The sequence below is a fragment of the Pelophylax lessonae genome, assembly GCF_965119305.1.
Source record: "Pelophylax lessonae genome assembly, chromosome: 11".
NCBI classification, from domain to species: domain Eukaryota; kingdom Metazoa; phylum Chordata; class Amphibia; order Anura; family Ranidae; genus Pelophylax; species Pelophylax lessonae.
The window spans coordinates 65,120,533-65,146,159 of record NC_138778.1 but is presented as its reverse complement, the minus strand read 5'-3'; the positions used below and the strand labels follow the sequence as shown (position 1 = coordinate 65,146,159).

Below are 25,627 nucleotides of genomic sequence, written 5' to 3'. Positions count from 1 at the left end.
TCAGATGGATACAAATAGGTTGTCCCGTTTTCAGGACTAGGGTGATGCTGAGAACATAAGGGCTTTAATAAGGCAATACAAAAAAAGCAGCAATGAAGTCCACAGTGCAGTAACTAAAGTGAATTATGATAGAAAGCAATTGGTAAAGCACATGGCATTCTTTAGACATTTACAAATGATGTAACAGAAAATTGATCGTAATGTTCAATTGTGTTATACTATTGTAGTTATTAAAGGCAAACGTGGTATGACAGAAATGGATAGACTGACACTAATGCTCTTAAAATGATAGATGCCTGGCTGTCTCAGTCTTCTACACATTGCATCACTAACCCAAAATGAGACATATGGATCATGGCTTCTGGTTCACTAGTAATGAACTTGTTGCACACTTGTTTGGGGTCGGTGACTCACAAATTAAAGAAGGTAAATAATTAGCATGGGTCCCAAGCAGCTAATGTTTGTGAAACGAAAACGTTATTTGCAACAAACTTTCAGACATCATTACTACAATCTACATTTATACATTTAAAGTGACTCATGCTATTTAAAAGCCCAACTCAGGCTTAATTGTTTCTCCTGTTACAGTGGGGCTGTGCCTGCAGTGTACTGCATGGAGTTAACTGCTCATTTTGTATAGGGGTGATCACAGAGTCTATACTCACCCCATCCTTGAATCTTCCTGTAAAAAAGACACTTCCCCCATTTCCAGCAGTGGACTGTTCGAAGTCTTCACATCTAGAAGCGGTCTATGGGCGTGATGACGTAAGGAACATTCCACCGCACAAGACCGCAGGGGGCGAGAGTCTTGTGCTGGGAGAATTAGGCGAGCAGTAAACCAATGCGGTGCGGGCACAGCCACACTGCATGGGAAAAAGAAGGCCACGGAGCTCAGCTTTCACAATACCAGTGCATTGAGGCTGTTAAGAGCTCTTAATTGCTCCCTTTCTTGTATCACAGCTCTGAATCATTTGCTAGGTTGCAGCTGTAAACACAGACTGGATATCAGACTTTTCTAGGTAAAGTGAAAATCTTCTTTCCGAATACTACCGTCATCTCCATTACTCAATTGGCTAGAACTACATCCCTCTCCTATTAGCGGAGGTCACCTAGGAAAATAAATAAATACAAACAGAAAGGGAGGATGAAGGAATAGAGATTGTAAAAGTAAACTTTGAAAGTTTTCACAGCTGATATCAGGATTACTAGAGAGCTGTGATTTAAAAGGTGAAGCAATGGAGAGCCCACAGTGGCCTCTATACACAGGTACTGTAAGATGGAATAGTAAGAGGAATGGCATGGTCTACTTTAATATGCCTATAACCAATAATACGAGATGACCGTAACAAACATTCTGCCCCATTTTGTAGTGGGTGTTTTTTTTTCCCCCTCGAAGGCAACTAAATAGTCCTATTGTCTGCACCAAAAAGTAAAACTCTCCATCCAAGAAAATCAACTGTCTTCAGTAAAGAGGCCAGCAGAATGTGATGTACAGAATTCAATGTATTGCTTCAACTGTTTTATCAGTCATATAAAAGGGTCTTCGTTTCCACTCTGAAAAGGCCACACATACCGTCATGCACTGTATTTTCTTTAGGTGGATGTGGTTTATGTAGTAGTTTAAAGAACCTCTGGTTCATATTCACTGTAAAATAGAATGTCTAAATCTTTAGCCTTTTAACCTCTCAAAGTTACCGTGTGGGGAAAAAAGGGGCTAAAACCAAAATTGAACTTGAAGTCTCCGTCATTTATATAAAATGGTGGCACAGTATGTTCTCTGCAAGATTCCAGCAGCCGCAAAGGTAAGTCGGACTTGATAGCACTCCACCGTGAGATTAGGAGCCATCTCTCCCCCAGTGTTTATGGTGTCAATATCACCTGGATGAGCTGCGTTCTTTGCTCACACAGTCATCCTGTGTGGTGATATCTCCATTGCCCATCCCACTACATGTTCTTCTTTTCTTTTTTCTGTGGGCCATAGTCTCTGCTCCAGAGCTCGAGTCATCCTGTGTGAAGAGAAGAGTGAAAACCATTTGAGGATTATAACAATCTACCATTAATCTCCCATATTTATAGAAGAGATGTTATAGTGGTAGAACCATTTCACATGAGCCCCTGACCCCCAAAAGGATATCCCTTTCTAGTGTTTCTGCCACATTTACAAGCCAAAGTTTATGGGGGGGGGGGAAGTGGCATGGGCATAAGACCTTCTATAAGCAATATATCACAAAAGATACTCAAAGCAAGAATGAAGAATTAGTCCATACAGTTCATAGTGGTAAGAAATATCAAGAAGTCCGCAGGATGGATGGGGATAGCACACACAGTCACTGGCAGCTTCTCAGCAGGAAATGGAAATTCCCTCAGACACAAACAAAAACAGAAGAAAGAGGGTGCCTGGGTCAGTGCGATAGTAAAAACAAGTAACACTTTATTCAGATACACTTACATAAAAGTATCTTGCAAGCTGCACACAGGGTGGATGTGGATCACCAATCAAGCAGCCAGCCATCGCGAGGGGTGACATGACGACTGGCTGCTTGATTGGTGATCGACATCCACCCTGTGTGCAGCTTGCAAGATACTTTGATGTAAGTATCTGAATAAAGTGTTACTTGTTTTTACTATTACACTGACCCAGGCACCCTCTTTCTGCTGTCTTTGCATAAGACCTTCTACATGGCAGTTTTCCTTTTAGTTTCAAACCCCACTAGGCTACATGGATTTTTTGACTTACCTATGATGGTTTTCCTAGGTCAGGTCCAGATGCCTGCTGTGTAAGGGAATTTTCTTAGTTTTATTTATGTGGGATACTACTGTCGACGCCAAACTTCTAGCGCTACGGATCTCAAGCAGTGAAAGAATCGGATTGTTTATCCACCCTTATGCAACCACAAAAGACCTGGTCACAAAATACAAGACGCTCTGTACCTGATGAAGTAAAGAACGGGGGCAGGTAAGCGACAGGATCTCTCCTTGTTCATTCACAGTATGTATTCTGTTCATAGAATACAAGGTGTTTTGTGAAAGGACAAGGGGCAAGGAAAGGTAAAATGACTGGATCTGCTCACTGTTTGACAGTAGTAACTGGCAAGAATGAAACTAGAATTATAATCCTACACAGCAGCCATCTGGACCTAGGAGAGCCATCATTAAAAAATTATTTTTACACAAGTAAACTAGTAAAATAAAAAATATAAAAACGTTTTTTGGCTGGAATTCCCACTTTAAAGTCTACTCAATGCTTCCGCATAACTCATTTCTTTCCTACAGTTCTAACTCTACTGGCTTTATGCCATAGTTTAGACAGGGTTGATTATATCTACCGCTCAAATAACACTGTTTGGGCCTGGTGACTAGCCACTAGGCCTAAGCAATACACCATGGAGAGGGCTCATATAGGCTTTCCTATAACTGGAAGCACTGAATACTTTATAGTGGCTTTAACCACTTAAGAACCAGGCCTATTTCTGACACGTTGTTTAGAAGTAAAAAAAATAGTATTTTTTGCTAGAAAATTACTTCGAACCCCCAAACATTATATATTTTTTTTTAGCAGAGACTCTAGAAAATAAAATGGAGATTATTGTAGATGGTCTTACAAAACGCAATTTTTTGGGGAAAAAAAAAATACAATTTAATTAAAAAATAAGAAAACAGTAAAAATAGCCATTTTCCATATTGTGAAACAATGTTACGCTGAGTAAATTGATACCCAACATGTCATGCTTCAAAATTGCCCACACTCGTGGAATGGCGACAAACCTTGGTACTTAAAAAATCTCCATAAGCGTAGCGAGTTACCAGTTTAGAGTCACATAGGAGGTCTAGAATTATTGCTCTCACTCTAATGTTTGCAGCGATACCTCACGTGTGGTTTGAACAGGTTTACATATGTGGGCACGGCTTTCGTATGCGTTCGTTTTTGCGCGCAAGCTCGGAGGGACGGGGCGCTTTATATTTTTATTTTTACACTGTCCCTTTAAAACCATTTTTTTTTTTATCACATTTATTCCTATTACAAGGAATGTACACATCCCTTGTAATAGGAATAAGCAGGACAGGTCCTCTTTAATATGAGATCTAGGGCCAAAAAGACTTCAGATCTCACATTTACACTTAAAAGCAAAACAAAATAAAAAAAAAATTGTATTTTTGACTTACCGTAAAATCCATTTCTCCGATGTTTGATGGACACAGCTCCTGATATTCATAACCATTGGGTTACACTGCCCCCTACAGGAGTAGGACACTAGGCAGAAAAGAATTCTGGCTACATCCATGGGCAGTCCCCAGGGGGTATACTCCTGCTCTTTGCTATAGCCACTCAGTTTTGTTACAAGCAGTGTCAGGATAATTATAACTCCACATAGGGGTGGGTGCTGTGTCCATCAATGAACATCAGAGAAATGGATTTTGCGGTAAGTCAAAAATCCCGTTTTATCTTTTGTTCATTGACGGACACAGCTCCTGATATTTAAACATTAGCCAACAGGAGCTCAACCAAACAACTGGAGCCGACCTGAAAAAAAAAAAAAAAAAAACCACCACACCCTCAAAAAAGTTTAGGTCCTCTAAAAAAGCAGCCTGCAAAACCTTGCGGCCAAATGAAGCATCCGCAGATGCCAACACATCCACTTCAAACAACTTTGTAAAAGTGTGCAGACGACCAGGTGACCGCCTTGCAAACCTGCGTCACGTGACACCTGACGACAGAAAGCCCAGGTGGCACTAAGCGCCCTAATAGAGTGCGCCTTGACAGGGAAAGGAGGAACCTGACCCCTGATGGAATAGGCTTAGGCCACCGTCTGTCTGATCCATCTGGAAATGGCCGCAGAGGAAAGGGACAACCCTTTCCAAGGTCCATCTGTAAGCACAAATAGTGAGTCAGATTTCCTAAAGACTCCGTAGCTGCCTAGCACACCCTAATCGCCCAGACCACATTCAAGGCATGCAAGGCAATTTCCTTCAGATGTTTAGGCCTGGGACACAGTAAAGGAAACAAGGTATTCATTCAAATGAAAATCAGGGACAACCTTTGGAAGGAATGACAGACAGGGGCGAATAACCACCTTATCCCTGTGAATCACCAGGTAAGGTGAATGACAGGATACCGCCACCAGTTCTGACACCCTGCGCGCAATAGTAATAGCCACTAAAAAGGCCACCTTCTGGGACAGCGTAAGCAGGGGAATCTTGTGAATATTTTCAAAGAGGCTTCTGTAAAGCTGAAAGCACCAAATTAAAATCCCAAGGCCTCAACAGAGCCCGCACTGGAGGAACCAAATATTGGAGACCCTGAAGAAATGGTGCGCACCAGGGAGTGTGTGGCCAAAGGTCATTGGAAGAAGACCGCCAAAGCCCCCACCTGGCCCTTGATGGTACTCGAGGCCAATTTCTGTTCAACCCCCCCCCCCAAAACGCAATGTACGACTTCCACGTATGATGGTAGATCCCACGTACAACGGTAGATTTTCCTAGAGGTAGATTTCCTAGCTTTCAACAGTGTAGGAATCACCGACTCATAAAACACCTATCCTTCAGCACCTAGTGTTCAACAGCCAAGTCGTCAAGGAACGTCGGTGACCAGCCGCACCAGATCGGTGTACAAAGCTCAGCGAGACCAGTTCGGAGCCACTAAGATGACTGGAATCCCTTCTGCCTCGATCCTGCGGAGAAGTCTTGGCAGAAGCTTGAGAGGAGGGAAGGTGTAAATCAGACAATACTGACCCCACGGGGCCACAATCGCTTCTGTGGCGTCCAGAGGATTCCTTTACCGAGCCACAATTTATTGAGCTGAGACACCAACAGATCCACTGGAGACAAAACTGATGAAACCTCTTCGGATGAAGGGACTACTCCCCTTGGTCCAACGCCTGCCGACTGTGGTAATTCACCTGCCATTTTCCACCCCGGGAAAGTGTACGGCGGAGAGGGCTGGAATGAACTGTTCTGCCCACCTTAGAATGCCGGCTACCTCCAGAGCCGCCAGGACACTTCTTGTGCCCCCTCAGTGATTGACATAAGCCACGGCCGTGGCATTGTCAGAATGAATGAGCACTGGACAACCCTGGATCGCTCGGCGTTCCAAGACATTGATTAGCAATCTGGAATCTTCCAGTGTCCAGATCCCCTGAGCAGAATGCTTGTCGAAGACGCCTCCCCAGCCGGACAGGCTGGCATCCATGGTGACCACTGTCCCAATACAAGGGGAGGAAGGATTTTCCCAGCCGAAGCGCCGGAGAATGAAGCAACCATATCAGGGACTCCTTCGTGCCCCGACACAGCCAGATCAGATTGTCCAGAGACTGGAGTTTTGTCCCATTTGGTCAGAATTTCCCTTTGCAGGGACCTTGTATGGAACTGTGCTAACAGAACCCCCTCAAAGGTAGACACCATCAGGCCCAGCACCTGCATGCAAGTCTGAAGGGATGACCCACCTGCCGGACAGCAGAGATGAATTGCAGCCTGTAGTTTCTGGAGTTTGTCCAGAGGAAGGAGCACGCTGACTAAGGCCGAGTCCAGAGTCAGACCCAGATAGTGCAACTTGTGGACGGAACCAGAGCAGACTTCTGAAAATTCAGAATTCAGCCAAACTCCCTCAAGCTCATATGGTGATTTCCTGGTTTTCAACCACAGCAGTAGGAGACTTTGTTCGCAGATGGAGGATGTCCAAGTAGCCCAGTACTCTGATCCCCCATTGGCATAACAATGCTGGCACCGGGGCCAACCCTTTCGTCAAGACCCGAGGAGCAGAGGCGAGACCAAAAGGTAACGCCACAAACTGATAATGCTCCTCTCCCAAGGTAAAGTGGAGGAAGCGCTGGAGACCGACACATATTGGAATGTGAAGAAGCGTCCTTAATGTTGATAGAGGAAAGAAAATCCCACTGATGCAGGGAAGCCACCACCATGCAAAGGGACTCCATCCTGAACTTCTGCACACACACAAAGCAGTTCAGCGCCTTGGGGTGAGGTCATCCTGGGTAGCACCAAATTGGCGAACTCCTGAAAGGAAAGATCAGTCAAGGCCTTTTTAGAAGTCTGGTCCGCAGACCAGCATTTGAGCCAAAAGACACGCCGAAGCACCAGTGCCAAAAAAACAGAGAGCCGAGTTACTAGGGGAGCCTCATCCAAAGAGGCATCACATATAAACTGCAGCCCCTGGACCAGTTGGTCCGCCAGCTCAGCAAAGGCAGGGGAGAGCTACTCTCCCCCCCGGTCACGACGTAAAAGTTTAGCCCCACTCGGACAGTCTGCAACACCAGGGCAATGGTGAAAACCGGCCTCAATGCCGAACCAGCCAGGGGGTACAAATTGCAGGCCACAACCTTCGCCTTGCTGTCAGCCAGGTCCTTAAAGGCCCAGGACTCTTCAACCGGAATCATGGTTGCCTTGTTTAACTGGTGGAACAGTCCACTTCTTAGGAAGGAACTCCATATAGGAATATGGCCTAGCAACTCGCTTAGGGACTGCAAGGGGACGCTTTGGCCTTCCCCCACTTTACAGTGACAATTCTGTCAAAATAGGAGGGGAAAGGAAACTCCTTTGCCTGCTCTGGATGGCTTGTGAGTGCCAAAGGGAACCTAAGCCTCTTTTGCACCTGTAGCTGCATCCGCCAATTTTAAGTCTCAAGCACAGGTAACAATCAGTGCGTCCACCAGCGCCTTTTAATGCACAGTTGCAGAAGTGGAGGAATCATCCTCACTATCTGAGGATTCAGGGCGCTTGGTCACAGACCCAGCAGGGTGACCCATGTCCGCTGTGGCAGAATCAGGTTCAGGATCTGAGGAAACCGATGAGGCAGGGGAAGGCGGGGGCGCTTTTTGCCAGCCTGTCGCCCAAAAGCCACCTCCACCCGGGACACAAGGGACTCCAGGACCGCTGTCAGTGCATCAATGTATGGACAGGAACCAGAGGGCCCAGTAGCACCAGAGAAGGTGGGTGGGGAGAGGGGATCAGGGGGACCCCACAAAAAGTGTAAAATACTACTAAGGGACAACCCCCCACCGCTCGCTCTGACAGCACCACCCGGTTGCCAGCCACAGCGCACCAATCAATTCTCCGCAGAGAGGGAGTGGACCCCATCAGACTCACCACGCCACAGAAATCAGGCACAACAGCCACCAGGAGAACCTGCACTGAACAAATGGCTATCTGGAAAAAAAAGGATGCAGGAGTCAGGCATCAGGGGATGAGGGGCTCCCACCGCCTAAATCGCTGCCCAGAAGGCTCCACGGTCATGGCCGCCGCTAATTTCAATGGCAAACCACCACAAAATGGCTGCCAGACTACACAAACATGGCCGCCGTGCATTAAAGCACACAGGCTACAAGAAACTGGTGGCAAAAAGGAAGGATCCCTAGGCCTCAAGGACAGGCCCAGGCAGGACGGAGGGTACTGGCAGGAGCCCCCACCAGGTACAACCCCCCCCCCTCCCTGCACAGCCCATCGTCTGGTCGCGGGCCAGCCAGCATAGCGCCCTGCTCCCACCCCAGTAGGTGGACCAGACCACCCAGACAGCCCCAGCATAAGTGAAAGAGGGGGGGGGGGGGGGGGGACAGATGAGGGGGGGTGCCTGACGGAAAGGAAGGGAACCCAGGCATGCGGCCGTCCCAAGGGGGGGCCTACATCCACGGGGAGGGGGTACCAACTCACCATACCAGGAATCAGGCTGGCACCGTTCCAAACGGAACCCCTCAACATCGAAATGGGGGGCTGTCGGCCAGGATGAACACTGCGACTCTGGCCGAGACCCGGTCGTATGCGACCTCGCAAGACGTTTAACTCGCAGGCCAGGCCCCATCCTGTTGAGCTATGTATCGGCTGACCTAGTGCAGAGCCGAGGTCTGCATGTGCTCGCTGGTCAGACTAGGGTGATCGCTGGATCTAGAGTATCCAGCCTGTCGCCCAGTGCGGCAGAAGATTGTAGATCTCGCAGGAAAAAACCAGGAGAAAAAAAAATTCTATCTACAAAGAAAAAATTGCCAGGACCAGAGATCCCATCAAGGAACTAGGTCCATTTTCTTGACCAGGCAGAAAAAAAAAAAAAAAAAAACTGAGTACCTATAGCAGAGAGAGGGAGTATACCCCCCTGGGACTGCCCATAGGCATAGCCAGACTTTTGTAGGGGGGACTCCTAGTATAACCCAATGGCAGTATAACCCAATGGCTAAGAAGATCAGGAGCTGTGTCGGTCAATGAACGAAAGAAAATACTTATTTGCAAAGATTTATAAAAGAAACATGTTTTTTTTCCCAAAATTTGCTGATGTTTAGCAACAAATAAACCCAGTGGTGATTAAACACTAACGAAAGCGGTCTCAAAAAAATTAATTGGGTACAGTGTTGCATGAACGTGCAATTGTCATTCAAATTGCAACAGCGCTGAAAGCTGAAAATTGGCCTGGGCAGGAAGGGGGTGAAAGTGCCTGGTATTGAAGTGGTTAACTCAGCAGTAGGAAGGGGGAGGCAGGGGGGTGGGACTGCTTTAAAAGGTCAGGGGGTTGGTTTAAAAAAGAATGAATAGGTAGAACAACAAAGTACATTTAATAACTATTAGTGACAATGAATTGCAGATTTGCTGATAAGTAGCCATATTTTTCTTAAACACATGCTGGATAGTTGATGCATTATAGCACACAAACCTATGACATAGAATGTATAAATATAAAATGTTGATTTATCAGCGATACACTACTAAATCCAACAGAGACCTCCAATGTTGTAGAAGTGAGGATTTTATCCTAAAAATCTCATTCAAAACAAGCCTTCAAAGCCTTCACTGCAAAACATTGCAACTGACTCAGGGTGGAGGATGGCTTTTGAATAGGTTTGAATGAAATCCGGTGAATCAGCCGGGATACAACCTTTTTATATAAAATATATCCCTAGGTAAACAAGATGCTGCAATCTAATAAATACATACTGTGGCCATCTCGTGTGCAAAAATTGTTAATCATATTACTTTCACTTAGTGCCTTTTATAGCCGCGGGATTTGGCTTTACTAGAGATCTGTCACAATATATTAAACCATTGCCTGAAAAGGACTCCCGAAAGACGTCAGTTGTAGTAATGCCTATTATCATGTGCTAACAAGTAAAATGTAACTGCTTAAGGAAAGCATGACAGGACAATATGTCATGTGCTATTTGTCTAACAAGCACACATAATTACTTCCAATGTCAAGGCTAAGCTGCTCTTGCAGCCCGTTTTTACGAGTGTAAGAACATCTGGTTGTAGCTCTGATCACCACTGGTAGCGAGTACTGTGCACTGAAAACAAATGGAAGCGCCTGTCATTTTGATATAACCTTCCTATATCCAACAATCCACTGCTCACTAGCAAAGTTAAAAAAAAAAAAAAAAAAAAATATATGGATGTAGTTAATCCCAAAAAAAATACAATTGGCTAGAAGTTAAAAATTAGGCAAAGATACAGCTAGCCCAGGGCTTCCCAAACTTTTTTGGGCCGAGACCCACTTCTGAATACAGTTATTTTTCGGGACCCACTGTAATTGAATATTGTAAAGCGCTACAGAATTTGTTGGCGCTATATAAATGCAAATATTATTAATAATAATGCATATTTTAAAGGGAGGGGGGGATGTTAAATTAAAAATTTCAATCAATTTATTTTTGAATACACTTAATATTTAAATAAATATAAGGCTATATGGCACTCACCCTCCTTCCTCTACCAGCGGTCCACAGTGAAGGTGAAGCCCCTGTTTGCCCTCTCCAGGGCCCAGCATACCTCACTCAGAGTCTCCGTGATAAGGAGCTCTATGCTGGTCTTGGTGTCCTGGCTCTTCTCCTTCAGATCCTCTACTGGGGTCACAGAAGCTGCCATGAACTCCTGACCCTGCCAGGCCACCTGGTGCTCCTATGGCACCAAGGCTGCTGTCTCTGTCCGCTATAGCTGAGAGAATCCCGCCGCCAGTCTAGCCACCACCGCTGCTGCCAGCAGGACCAAGGAGCTGGCTCTGCACACCATGAACATATCCTACATAACAGCCCACATACGTACTCACTGATGCAAGTATCCTCCTCGCGGGAAATGCAGACCAGCCTCCATAAACTTCATGGGCGGGCTCCTGAATCCATTGCGATTTGACTGTTCTGGCTCTCTGTAATTTGCGCGGGCTCGCACTGCACAATTTAAGCAGGCCCGCTCTCAGTGAATTCCAGGCTCATCGCGACCCACTCAAATGCAGCTCGCGACCCACAGTTTGGGAACTCCTGAGCTAGCCAATTACCTCTTAATTTATAAGGCAGCTATAAGAACAGTCACGGTCCTTTGCTACCTTTAAAAATAAAAGGTAACTAAGGAACCCATTTATAATAGACTGTAGTTTTCTCTATTCGCTTTAAGCTATACACCATAATGTTGGTCTGCGCTGTGGCCTGCATTTTGAGGGCCCATTTATAAAATGCAGGTTACAGAGTGTGGAGTTTACTTTCACTTGCATCTGTTACCTATGGAATTCAGACAACCAAGGTTTTAAAGGAGGAGAAGTAGAGTCAAAGATCTCCTGTGTCCTACTTCTCTTTGAGGGTCACATACCTGTGATCCATATTCAGCCGACAGAAGCCTAAAGTTCACTGGCGGTTTTTGGTCTTCGATGCGGCGGGGGACAGATGCAGCATCAAGCTAAATGCTGCATCCAGCTAGGGAGGCATGTTAAAACATTTTTTTTTTTTTTTTTATTTCCATACTTCTCTTTAAATTATACCCAAGGCAGTCAATAGATGGTGCAATAAATATCACATTTACACCTAGCCTCACTTTGGTATAAACAATCCACTGAGATGGCCCAGTGTACAACTTAGGCTATTTAGCCACAGCCAGACACCAATGTATATACAATGGCTAGGGGGGTAACTGCTAAAATCCCTGTAAGCTCCAGATTTGTAAACTACAGTCCAATTGGAGCTTTGCACACTAGGTATCGAGCACTGTGCTTCCAATCAAACGTCAAATGTGCACAAAACAGAGAATGTGCAAAAAGCCTGTTAAACACCTACAGCAGTTAAACACAGTATGAACCTGGATCTACCGGTGTAAAGGAATCCAACTTTCTGTGAACATATTTCTTATTGATTTTTTGCACAAGTCTCACCTCGGAGCCAGATTCTGAAGAACTTGAGGAAGAACTACTAGATGAATCACTTGAAGAGTCAGAAGCAATCCCTGTTGATTCCTGCAAATCCACAGTGTCTGCGAGAGCTGCCAGCTCAGGACGTTCCTGCTTCAAGATTCTGTTAATTTAGAGGGAAAAGTGAGAATTTAGAGGGAAAAGTGAGAAAGTAATAAAGAAAAAACACAAAAAGGACAACACAGTTCATTCACATCTGGTACACATACAGAAGGTTTGACTAAGAATAGTCAAGCAGTGCAGAGAACGAAGCGTGCATTAAATTGTAAGGAGACAATATATATCTAGGTCCACATCAGCTGTAAAGCACAGATTAGAAGGTTTGGCATGCTCAAAGCTCTGTCCCATCAAGGCAGAACACCATGATCAGTTGCAGCAAGCATTCAGCTCACAGCGGCTTTGGTGAAGGTTCCCTCTAGTGGTAGAAAGTAGAACTTTGCCAGGTGCAAAAATAAGCCCATAAGTTTTTCCTAGGGTTCAAACATAGTTGAATATTCACTAGCCCTGTGACATAAATTTTAAAAATATATTTAAAAGCTTTTGCGGAAATCACCTACATGCCTCTGTTGGATGCATGTGCAAACATTTGAATGTTTGCTCCTGCACATTGCCACTTGTTCTCAATATGCAATATACAGGTTCATCTCAAAATTAGATAATCAAAAAGTTACATTTATTTTGGAAATTCAATTCAAAAAGTGAAACTCACATTTGATATGAATACGTTACACACCAATATATATTTCAAGCATTTCTTTTTATTTTAAGATTATGGCTTATAACTAGTGAAAACCCAAACTTCAGTATCTCAGAAAATGGGATTACATAAAACCAATAAAAAAAAAAAAAAAAAAAAATTAAATTTCTCTGATGTTCATTGACCGACACAGCTCCTATATTAACCACTGGGTTATACTGCCCCCTACAGAGTAGGACACTAGGCAGAAAAAAAAAAGTCTGGCTATGCCTATGGGCAGTTCCAGGGGGTATACTCCCCCTCTCTGCTATAGGTACTCGGTTTTGTTACAAGTAGTGTCAGAAGAGATATAACTCCACAGAGGAGTGGGTGCTGTGCTGTGAATGAACATCAGAGAAATGGATATTATGGTAAGTCAAAAATCCCATTTTCTCTTTTGTTCAGTCCCCGTTCACACTGGGGCGACCTGTGAGGCGACCTGGTCGCCTCACAGGTCGCCTTCCATAGAGAAGCTGCGGACCCGTTCTAATAGGAGCGACACAAGTCGCTCCGACTTAGAAAAAGGGTCCGGAGCTTCTTTGGGGCGACCCGGAGCGACCGTCATAGACTTCAATGTTATGAAGTCCGTGCCGGCCGCTCCGAGGTCGCGGCGCGCTGCTCACACCGCGACCTTGGAGGTCGCCCCAGGAAGTTGGATCACCCCAGTGTGAACGGGGCCTCATTGGAGACAGCTTCTGATCTAAACCAAAACAATTGGTGCTCACTTGGAAAAAAAAACAACAAAAAAACAAAAACAATTACACCCTCAAAGAGGACCATGTCCTTCAAACAGCAGCCTGCAAGACCTTGTGGCCAAAAGAAGCATCCGCAGATGCCAACACATCCACTTTATAGAACTTTGTTTGCACCAACGACCAGGTAGCTGCCTTGCAAAGCTGTGTCACTGATGCCTGATAACGGAAGGTCCATGAGACACTGAGCGCCGAGTAGAGTGCGCCTTGACAGGGAAAGGAGGAACCTGACCCTAGATGGAATAGGCCTGAATAACCATCTGTCTGATCCATCTGGAAATGGTCGCAGAGGAAGTGGACAACCCTTTCCAAGGCCCATCCATAAGCACAAATATTGAGTCCGATTTCCTAAAAGACTCTAACTTCCAGGTACACCCTAATCGTCCAGGACCACATCCAAGGCATGCCAAGCAATTTCCTTCGGATGTTTTGGCCTGGGACACAGGGAAGGCAACACAATGTCTTCATTCAAAATGAAAATCAGACAATCTTTGGAATGAACGAAGGACCACCTTATCTCTGTGAACCACCAAGTAAGGTGGACAGGATAACACTGCCAATTCAGACACCCTGCGCACAAGGAGGCCACCTTCTGGGACAGCGTAAGCAGAGGAATCTCCAAAAGAGGACAGAGCACTAAATTGAGGTCCCAAGGCGGAAACGGAGACAGCACTGGAGGGGCCAAGTGCCTAACCCCCTTAAGAAAGGTACACACCAGGGAGTATGTGACCAAGGGCGGTTGAAGAAAAGACCGCTAAGGCTGACACCTGACACTTGGCAGTACTCAAGGCCAGTTTCTGCTCAACCCCCCGTTGAAGAAAGGTCAAGATCCGATCCACTGAGAAATAGCGAAGACGAACCCCAAGAGACTCACTTCATGCAACGTACGACTTCCACGTACGATGCTAGATCTTCCTAAAAGTAGATTTCCTAGCTTTTAAAAGCGTTGAAATCACCGACTCATACAAACCTCTATTCATCAGCACCTAGCATTCAACAGCAAAGTCCTCAAAGCCAGCGACTGTAAAGCAGGATGGAAGATTGGTCCTCGAGACAGCAGGTCCTCCCTGAAAGGGAGCGTCCAAGCTAATCAGATCGGAATACCAAGCTCGGCATGGCCAGTCCAGAGCCACTAAGATGCCCGGAAACCCTTCTGCCTCGATGTCTTGGCAGAAGCTTGAGAGGAGGGAAGACGTAAATCAGACGATACTGACCCCACAGTGCCACCATCCCGTGACCGAGCCACAAACCTCTGCACCTGTTAAGCTAAGACCAACAGATCCACCTCGGGAATGCTTCATCGGAGACAAAACTGATGAAACTCCTCCTGATGAAGGATCCACTCCCCTTGGTCCAACGCCAGCTGACTGATGTAATCTGCCTGCCAGTTTTCCACGCCGAGAATGTTCTGCCCACCTTAGAATGCTGGCTACCTCCAGAGCCGCAAGGACATTTCTTGTGCCCCCTAGTGTTTTGACATAAGCCACGGCCGTGGCATTGTCCGATTAAATACGCACTGGACATCCCTGAAGCCGATCGGTCCAATGGTCCAGGCACAGTCTGATCGCTCGGAGTTCCAAGACATTGATCAGTAGTCTGGACTCATCCAGTTTCCAGAGCCCCTGAGCAGAATTTTTGCCGTGGACGCCACCTCAGCTGGTCAGGCTGGCATCTGTGGTGACCACTGACTAAACACAAGGGGAGGAAGGTTTTTCCCTGCCGGAGAACAAAGCCACAATATCAGGTACTCCCTCTTTCCCCAGCTCAGCCGAATCAGATTGTCCAGAGACTGCAGTGTCTTGTCCCTTGGTCAGAATTCCCTTTGCAGGGACCTCGTATGGAACTGTGCAAACAGAACCGCCTTGAAGGTAGACACCATGAGGCCCAGTACCCGCATGCAAGTCTGGAGGGATGACCATCTGCTGGACAGCAGAAGATGAATTTCAGCCTGCAATATCTAGAGTTTTTCCAGAGAAAGGAGCACTCTGGCTAAGGCTGAGTCCAGGGTCAGACCCAGATAGTCCAGCTTTGTGGACGGAACCAAAGCTGACTTCTGAAAATTCAGAATCCAGCTGAACACCCTCAGAGTTCGTATGGGGATTTCCAGGTTTTCAACAAGAGCAGTAGGAGACTCCGTTCGCAGAGGGAGGTCACCCAAGTAGCCCAGTACAAGGATCCCTTGTTGGGGTAGCAATGCTAGCACCAGGGGTAACACTTTTGTAAAGACCAGAGGAGCAGAGGCGAGAGCAAAAGGGTAACGCTACAAACGGATAATGCTCCTCTCCCACGGCAAAGCGGAGGAAGCGCTGGTAAACGGCAAATATTGGAGTGCGAGGGTAAGCATCCTTGATGTCGATAGAGGCAAGAAAATTCACAATGCAGGAATGCCACCGCCGTGCAAATGGGCTCCATTCTGGAGTCCATCCAGGATTGGACGCACCTTGCCTTCCTTCCTTCCTTCCTGGGAACTGTAAACAGGTTTGAGTAAAAACCCCGAAAATGTTACGAAAACGTTCTGAATTTGGAACCGGGACAATCACTCCTTTTAGTAACAGGTCTTGCACTGCCCCAAACAGAAGCTGTAAGCAGTACGGGGACAGGCGCAAGTTGGAAGGAAAGAACCTTGCCAGGGGACAAGAGTGAAACTCGATCTTGTAGGCAGACTGAATGACTTAGTGGACCCACTTGCCTTGTACCAGGGAAGTCCACAGATCCAGAATTCAGCTAAGATGTCCTCCCCACCCCCAATACGGGTGAGGGCGCACCTTCATGCTGAAGGAGCCTTGTCCGCGGGGTCTAGAAAAGCCTACTATCGGCTTGCCAGACCAGGTTCGTTTGGATCCTCCAGAGGAGGCCCTTAGTAGCCTGCGGAAGAAAGGTACTCTTTACCTCAGAGACCTTTAATAATGTCATCCAGGGTAGCTTCAAACAGGCGATCTCCTTGAAAGGGGAGATAAGTCAAGGCCTTTTTAGAAGTCTGGACCAGCATTTGAGCCATAAGACACGCCAAAGGACCACTGCTAAAACAGAGAGCCGAGCCACTAGGGAAGCTGCATCCAAAGAGGCATCGCAGCCCTTGGGCCAGTTGGTCCACCAGCTCAGCAAAGGCAGGGGGGAGCCGATCTCCTTCCAGGTCACGGAGTAAAAGCTTAGCCCACTCAGTAAGAGTTTGCGACACCAGAGCAATGGTGAATACCAGCCTCAGTGCCGAACCAGCCAGCGTTTATATATTGCAAGCAACAGCCTACTCCTTCCTGTCAACCAGATCCTTCAAGGCCAGGGACTCTTTAACCGGAATCATGGTTGCCTTGTTCAATCCGGAAACCAGAAGGTCCACCACCGGTGGAACAGTCTACTTCTTAATAAGGGATTCCTCATAGGGGGCATTGCCTAGCAAAACACTTAGAGACCCCAAAGGGGGCACTTTGGTCGCCTCCACTCTTTAGTGACAATTGTGTCAAAATAGGCGGGGAAAGGAAACCCCTTTGCTGCTCTGGATGGCTTGTGAGTGCCAAAGGGAAGCTGCGCCTTCGTCACAGCTGTGTCCTCCATTTTCAAGGTCTCACGCACAGATACAATCAGTGCTTCCACCAGCACCTTTTCGTGCGCAGTTGCAGCCGTGGAGGAATCATCCTCACTATCAGAGGATTCCGGGAGCGTGGGTGCAGACCCAGCAGGGAGACCCAGGGGAAGGTGGGGGGAGCTTTTTGCTAGGCAGTCGCCCGAAGACCACCTCCACCCAGAACACAAAGGACTCCAGGACTGCCGTCAGTGCATCGATGGATGGTTGGGCCCAGCAGCCTCAGAAAGGGGATCAGATGTGCTTCAAAGACTCCATGAGTCACCAAAGGGACCCCCACCAAAAAAGTGTAAAAACACTGCAAGGGGCAACCCCCACTGCACTGGCAGCACCAAGCAATTCTCAGCAGAGAGGGAGAGAACCCCACCAGACTCATAGCCCAGCAGAAACCGGCACCTGCAGCCACCAGGATAATCTGCACTCCACGCGCGGCAATCAGGAAGTGAAGGGATCCAAGAGTTAGCACTAGGTGATGAGGTGTAGCAATACCCTGCAAAATGGCCACCAGACTACACAAACATGCCCGACGTGTATAGAAACACGCAGGCTACAACAAAATGGAAGGCACCACTAGGCTTACAGGAACCCAGGCCTCAAGGACAGACCAGGGCAGGGAGGGGGCCATCCCCATCGAAATGGGGGGCTATAGGCAATAAAGAACGCTGCGACTTGAGCCAAGACCTAGTCGTATGCGACCTCTCAATGTGTTTAACTCGCAGGCCAGCCCATGTCCAGTGGGGTTATGTCACGGCTGGTCTAGCACGGAGCCGAGGTCCGTGCGCGCTCGCAGGCCAGACCGGGTCGACCACCGAATCTAGATTATCCAGTCACTGAGTCTGGCAGTTGATTGTGGATCTCATAGAAAAAATCCAGGAGAAAAAAAATTTCTATCTAAAAAGAAAAAATTGCCAGGACCAAAGATCCCAGCAAGGAACTAGGTACTTACTCCTGACTAGGCGAGTTTGCTGGCTATTCAAGCACCGTGATCATTAAACCAAGTATTAGTACTTTTGGCAGTGTGGGAGATGCCAAATCCTGCTGGAAAAATGAAATCAGCATCTCCATAAAGCTTATCAGCAGAAGGAAGCATGAAATGCTTTAGAATTTCCTGTAGAGGGCTGTGCTGACTTTGGATTTGATAAAACACAGTGGACCAACACCAGCAGATGACATGGCTCCCAAAATCATCACTGACTGTAGAAACATCACACTAGACCTCGTGCAACTTGGATTCTGTGCCTCTTCCTCCAGACTCTGGGACCTTGAGATCCAAAATAAAATTCAACATTTTCCACAGTCTGATGATTTGGGGAGCCATATCATCTGAGGTGTTAGTCCACTGTGTTCTATCAAGTCCGAAGTCAGCGCTGCGCTCTACCAGGAAATTCAAAAGCACTTCATGTTTCCCTGTCCTGATTAGCTTTAAGGAGATGCAGATTTCTTTTATCCAGCAGGATTTGGCACCTGCTCTCACTGCCAAAAGTAATACCTGGACCGCTGCGCAAATACTGTGTGACAAAATATTGCAACAAATGCAATTTTATTCTCCAGGGTCTCTGCTAAAAAAAAAAAATGTATATAAAAAATATATAGTTTGGGGGTTCTAAGTAATTTTCTAGCAAAAAAATAATGATTTTAACTTGTAAGCAACAAATGTCAGAAAAAGGCTTAGTCTCCAAGGGGTTAAGGTAAAAAATCTTTGGCTTTTACAACCACAGTATTGTTCTGCATTTTGAGATCAAAACTTATTATCTATTCTCTAGTAATATTAAATGTAAATGATAATTTTAATTGATCTGTATAAAGGATTCGTTTTTCAATATACAGATACTTAGTCAATTGATCAGGACAAATTCCACAATAGCTGATCAACTTTGTAGAAACAAACTCAATAAGTTGATCAGAAGGAGATTCTATGCCTAGTTGCGCTGAATGATCAATAATCATACGGATAAGTATATGGCCATCACTACATTACCTGAATGTAACCACTTGCATTGGCAATACAAAAGTATGCATAAAACCTGGAGTATTCCAACCTACAGCTTTACAGGTCATCGAGGCAGTCAACTTTTATCTTTCATTAAAAGCGCATATATTCCTTGGCCAGGTTATTTTTGCTGTCAGTGGGTCGCCATAGTCACAAGGACAAAAATCGATGTCCTCAAAACACACTTCGATAACCTGCCAAGCTGCCCTGCTAGCCCAAATATGTTGGGTTACTCTCTTGTGGAAACAGGAAAAAAAAAAAAAGTAAATTTCATGGTTCAGCTGTGACATGCCCCATCCCCTTCCTCGTATTCATTAGGGTCATTTATTGTGACTGGTGGCCTCAATGATCAATATGGAAGAAACCGGTGCAGTAAAGATTGTATTGTTTGTAATGCTATGCTATGGATGGAGGTATAGTATGTCAGCACCACATCCCTTTAAATGTAACCATTATTTAAACAGGACTGGAGTGGGATATTTATTAGGTGCCAGGTAAGTCCACCAAATAAGTAACGTTTAAAACATGTACATTTTATTAATAGAAAAAGTTAAAATCCATATGCACATACAAGTTAGAGATGCATGCAAGTAAATAGGCAACCAATAGTGTTACATTGTACTGAATTCCAAATGCACTTAGGTCTTCTACATGTTTCGCCGAGTAGGCTTCTTTAGGAAGTATTAAAGTGCAACAGTACAAAAAAGGCTTCCACAACTTCAACCCAGATGGAGCAAGAGGCCGAAGCCTGTGAAGCGTTCCCACGTGGAAGCAAATAGGGGGAATTTCTGTTGCACCTAAATAATTCCTGAAGAAGCATACTCAGTGAAACATGAAGACGACCTAAGTGCACTTGGAATTCAGTACAATGCAACACTATTGGTTGCTTATTTACTTACATGTATCTGTAATTTGTATGTGCATATGGATTTTAGCCTTTTCAAATAATAAAATGTACACGTTTTAAACTTTACTTATTTGGTGGACTTACCTGGCACCTAAAGAAATCCCACTCCATTCCGGCTTGAATAATGGGAGCAATAAAGAGTGGACCATAGAGTGACCATTAGAAATTGCTATTTCCACAACTAAGCGACCCAGCAAATTTTTTTTTCTGTAGGTTAGCAAAGAACCCCTGGAGGCATCAGTAGTGCCCATTTCTCATCTCGCAAGCAATCTGTATACTTGAAATAACATAGGTTTGCTGTAAATATCATTTAGCGATATTTCTTAACTTTTAGGCCTCGTTCACACCATTGTGCAGACGTCGTTTTTTCTGCACAGGTTCTGCAGGGGCACAAAAAAAAAAAAAAAAAAAAAAGGTTCTGTTTCCTGTTCACACCACAACATTGGGATCACTTGCAGATTTTGTCTGCGCAGTAATCTGCAACATGTATACAGATTTCTGCACCGGAGAAAAAAAAAACTGACATGACAAGCATTGGCATTGGTCTGAATAGGGTACATAACGGACACGCATTAAAACTGATGTCAACATGCATAAAAAAAAAAAAAACTCACTGAGGGCTCGTTCACACCATTCATGCATAATAAAAAAAAAAAAAAAAAAAAAAAAAAAAAAAAAAAATGGGAAAAACCTGCAGATTTCACTTGCTGAAACATGAGTTTCACATAATTTTTCATGTGCGTTTTTTTTTTTTTGCACAGACTAACATCACATCCTGTGTCCTCATTCTGTCATCAGTGCCCACCATTCTGTGAAACAAAGGATCAGCGCCATTCTGAGTGTAGCAATGTCACAAACAGGTTTTATTGAAAAGTAATGCACTCACTAGACCGTGATGAATTACGGCGCATCTGTAACCATCAGCCAAGTTGCTGAAGAGATCCAGGGCGGCAGCTGGGAGGCACGGTGTCATCATACCCAGTGGCGCAGGTGGTTTCCAGTGTCCTGGGCTGGATGGAGGAGGCGCAGGAGGAAGCTTTTAGCAGGAAGTCTCTGTGCAAGAGGCTAGGTCCGTGCACGAGTTCGGAGCATGCCTAACGTAGGAGCAAGCATGCTCCGAACGCATGCACAGAGCAAGCCTCTCTTGCAAAGAGATTTACTGCTGACAGCTTCCTCCATCCAGCCCAGGACACCGGAAACCCACCGGCGGCGCTGGGTGTGATGACATTGCGCCTCCAAGCTACTGCCTGGATCTCTGAAACAACTTGACTGATGATTACAAATGTGCCTATATTCATCACAGTCTAGTGAGTGCATTACTTTTAAATAAAACCCTTGTGACATTGCTACACTCAGATTGACGCTGCTCCTCTCTCGGTTTCTCAGTATCCAGAGTTTCTTCTGTTCTCAAGCAGGCTGCCTCTCAAGTGTGTGCATAAGGATTGCGGTTTCTTCCTCCGGTGGCTACCGCCCAGTTATATTATAGACTTCCTCCCTAACCCCGAATCTGGGTTTATGTATCCATTACCTATTTGTGGCATACACAAATAGGTAATGGATACAGCTATAGAGTCCCACACACGGCAGTGTAAGGTAAAGCCTACAGGCTTGGAAAGATCAGTTTGTAAATGGATAGAAAACTGGCTAAAAGATAGAATTCAGAGTAGTGGTTAATGATTCTTACTCTGAATGGTCTAAGGTTACTAGTGGGGTACCCCAAGGTTTAGTGTTGGGACCCGTACTTTTTAATATCTTTATAAAGGATAGTGGGATTAAAAGTACAATTTCTTTGCAGATGACACCAAGCTATGCAGGGGAATAACTTCTTTACAGGATGTCTCCAACTTACAAGCCGACCTCAATACGCTGTTTCATTGGGCAACTATGTGGCAAATGAGGTTTAATGTTGACAAATGTAAAGTTATGCACTTGGGGGCTAGGAACATGCATGCATCATACATACTAGGTGGAGTAGAACTGGGGTAATCCATAGTAGAGAAGGATCTGGGTGTTCTGGAAGATCATAAGCTTATTAAAGCATGCAATGCCAAGGAGAGAAAGAGACAGAGAGAATTTTGCCCCTGAACAAATCATTAAGACCTCATCTGGAATATGCAGTTCAGTTTTAGGCACCAGTTCTCAAAAAGGAAATCGGGGAACTGGAAAAAAAAAGTGCAGAGAAGGGCAACCAAACTGATAAGAGGCATGGAGAAGCTCCGCTATGAGGATAGATTAAAGGAACGGAATTTATTCTCTCTTGAGAAGAGGAGATTAAGGGGGATAAGATCAACAAGTATAAATACATAAGGAGTCCAAATAGCGAACTTGATGTTGTGTTATTCACCGAGTTATTTTCTAGGTGTATATAATATAAATGGGTACTAATATTTATAGGTAAGGTTGATCCAGGGAATATCCGATTGCCTCTCCAGGTATCAGGAAGGAAGTTTTTTCCCCAGCTGGGGCAAGTTGGATCATGCCTTGCTGGGGTTTTTTGCCTTCCTGTTAGGTACTGATAGGATTGTGTATATGGGATTGAACAGGTACTGATAGGATTGTGTATATGGGATTGAACAGGTACTGATAGGATTGTGTATATGGGATTGGATTGTACGGTTGAATTTTCTTTTTTGTTTTTTATTGGTTGAGCTAGATGGACTTGTGTCCTTTTTTTCAACCTATGTAACTACATTCACCCTTGTTTTTATTGCCCACCATTCTGTCCATCTCATTAGTGCCCACCATTCTGTTGCCCTCATCAGTGCTGGCATTCTGTCGATCTCATCTGTGCCGATATTCTGTTCCACACCATCAGTACCTGGCAACATTTCCCTTTGCAGCAGACATATCCGAGTGGCAGCATTATCCCTGCATAGAGCACCGCTCAGACAGAGCACCGCTCTGCTTTCTTTCCCACTTCCTGTCACACGGGGTCATGCAGAGCAGGGCCGTCAGTTTTGTCTGTTCCAGCGCAGAGATGTGTGGCAAAAATGCTAATTTTTGCCCACCCCCTCAGCCTTACACTTTATATTTTTTACTATTTTTTTTTTGTTAAAATTATTTTAATTTTTTTTCTCCCCCAATACTTTTTGTGGGTGCTTTGGTGAAATATCACGGGTCTAAAACAGACCTCCGACGTCTCACTTTTGAGAAAGAAAGGGACTGAGAACATTCCTTAATCCCTTTCTCTGCAGTCTTAACTGCACTGCAGAATGAATGAGTAGGAAGCTCCATCTATACAGAGGCTCAAGTTCATACATAAACTGAAGCATAGTACATTTTGACTATGCTTCAGTTACAGAGGGTAAAATAAGTAAGTATTGACTACGTCACCATTTTTCTAGGTAAATATATTTCTATGGACATTAAATTTTCATCACATGTCAGTAACAACCCATGCAATCCATCCATACAAAGAAACCAAAACAATAAAGTTCAGATATGAAGTTGTGTGTAATAAAATAGGAATAGAATGATACAGGGAATGAGTATTGAACACGCTAACTGAAACGTAATACTTTGTACAAAATACTTTGTTGCTAATGACAGCTTCAAGATGCCTCCTGTATGGAGAAATTAGTTACATGTATTGCTCAGGTGTGACTTTGGCCCATTCTTTCACACCCACACAAGTTGAACTGGATGGACAATTGTCTTTATTTAACAAACAAAAAATACAACAGGATGATTTGGTCAAACAAATAGAACGTACAGGGGGTTTGGACCCATTTAAAGAGACAGAGGACTTTCAGTGATAATGAAATCCTAAAAAAAGAATTTGAACGTACACAGCATAATTTAAAATATACCAAACAATCAAAACTTAAGAGAGTAAAATGATTGGGAAACAGAATTTTTCTGCACTGGAACACAGACAAAACTGACGGCCCTGCTCTGCTTGACCCCGTGTGACAGGAAGTGGGAAAGAAAGCAGAGCGGTACTCTGGGTCTACAGTATACTGCCCACCCTCTTTCCATGAGGTTCAATGCCAGCAGGGATAATGCTGCCACTCAGATATGTCTGCTGCAAAGGGAAATGTTGCCAGGTACTGATGGTGTGGGACAGACTTGCAACTTAACGATATGAAGGGGGCGTAGCTCAAGTAAGCGGGTACAACGATCGATCCACATCTCGTTCTGCGAGGAGATTGACCACCTAGCGAAATAGATGAGGATGGAGGACAAAAAAAAAAAAGAGTATCTTTTTTTTTTTTTTTTTTTTAGAAATCGGAGGGCCAAAAAGGCACCTGAGAAAATGTAAAAGGAGCAATGGCCCCGGAAAAAGTAAAGGGAAAATGAAGGGACAGGGATTGAATGACAGACAGAAAGGGAAGGGCCTAGAGCCAAAAGAAACAGATGAAGATAACCGACAGGAGAAATCGGGAATACAATTACCTGTGCTTGACGGACTTTAATACCCCGACCTTCTACATAATCCCAAAAATAGATAACAACACTATTAAACCGCCGGGGAGACCAATAGTCTACATGGTGGGAGGACCATTGGAGCGAGTAGGGAGGTGACTCGATCTTCGAGATAGGAATTGACAACTTAAAAGTTAGGTGATCTATGGTTGGTGGGAATAGATGTAGAGTCCTTGTACACTTCAATGCTACAACCCTGTGGAATACAAGCTATAGAACATGCTGGACTATAACCTGCTCACACTCGCTGGCCAGGCTGGGAGACCCTAAGGATCTAGAACATCCAGTCCGTAACCCAGCTGGCTTTTGCTTGTAGTTCTCCAGGAACTCTACTTAAAGATTAAAGTACAAAAAAAAGTTCCCAAAAAACAGCTAAGACCGAAGTCCCAGCAGGGAACTAGGTCCTACTCCTTAACTAGGCAGAAACAAAACTAAGGGCTGTAGCAGTGTGTGGGGTTATGCCTGCAGGGACAGCCCCATAGGCGTGGTGAAAGCTTTTTCCTGCTTAGTGTCCTATTCCTGATGGGAGGAGCATAACCCAATGGATAAGAAGATATGAAGCTGCATTTGTCAATGAACGATAGGAAAGAATATGTTATAAAAGACTTCAATTAACTTTTCAACAACAAGGGTCATTTATATGCTCACCTGTCCAACAAAATGTATTTTTAGTAAAACAAATACAGTTGCGGATATAGATATGTGAGCATATTAGGGAGATGAAAGAAAAAAAGAGACCGGAAAAACCCCTTGCCAAACATGTAACATGTATACGGAGGAAGCCCGGAGGGACTGAAGATGAGGGGAATTTATGCCCTTAAATTGCCATCCAGAAGAGGCGATTTTGATAAAGTGCTTAGAAACAAAAAAAAAAAAAAAAAGTGGATATACAAGCTTAGGGCTTAACACAGTTAAGTTGCCAGATTTTCCTACAGGACTAATTTAGAAGGTCATATATATTTGATTCTTTAAGATTCAATATGGATATGTACAGTATATTTATTATGTTATCACCAAAAATATATGGGGGATGCTCCGTTTCTCTCGATTAGTTTTGATCCCCAATTAACGTGATTCTTA

The 25,627-nt window shown here is 44.9% G+C and overlaps 1 protein-coding gene across 1 annotated transcript in view; it reads right to left on the bottom strand.

Annotated features, from left to right (window-relative positions):
- Nucleotides 1–1,474: 1,474 nt before the first annotated feature.
- JMJD6 (jumonji domain containing 6, arginine demethylase and lysine hydroxylase) overlaps nucleotides 1,475–25,627 on the bottom strand; it is a 53,460-nt gene continuing 29,307 nt past the window's right edge. The window contains exons 5-6 of the mRNA XM_082272539.1: nucleotides 12,122–12,260; nucleotides 1,475–2,006 (exon numbers count right to left, since the gene is read on the bottom strand). Of these exons, the coding sequence (XP_082128665.1) occupies nucleotides 1,875–2,006; nucleotides 12,122–12,260 (271 nt within the window). The 3' untranslated portion in view covers nucleotides 1,475–1,874. The remainder of the gene's footprint in view (nucleotides 2,007–12,121; nucleotides 12,261–25,627) is intronic.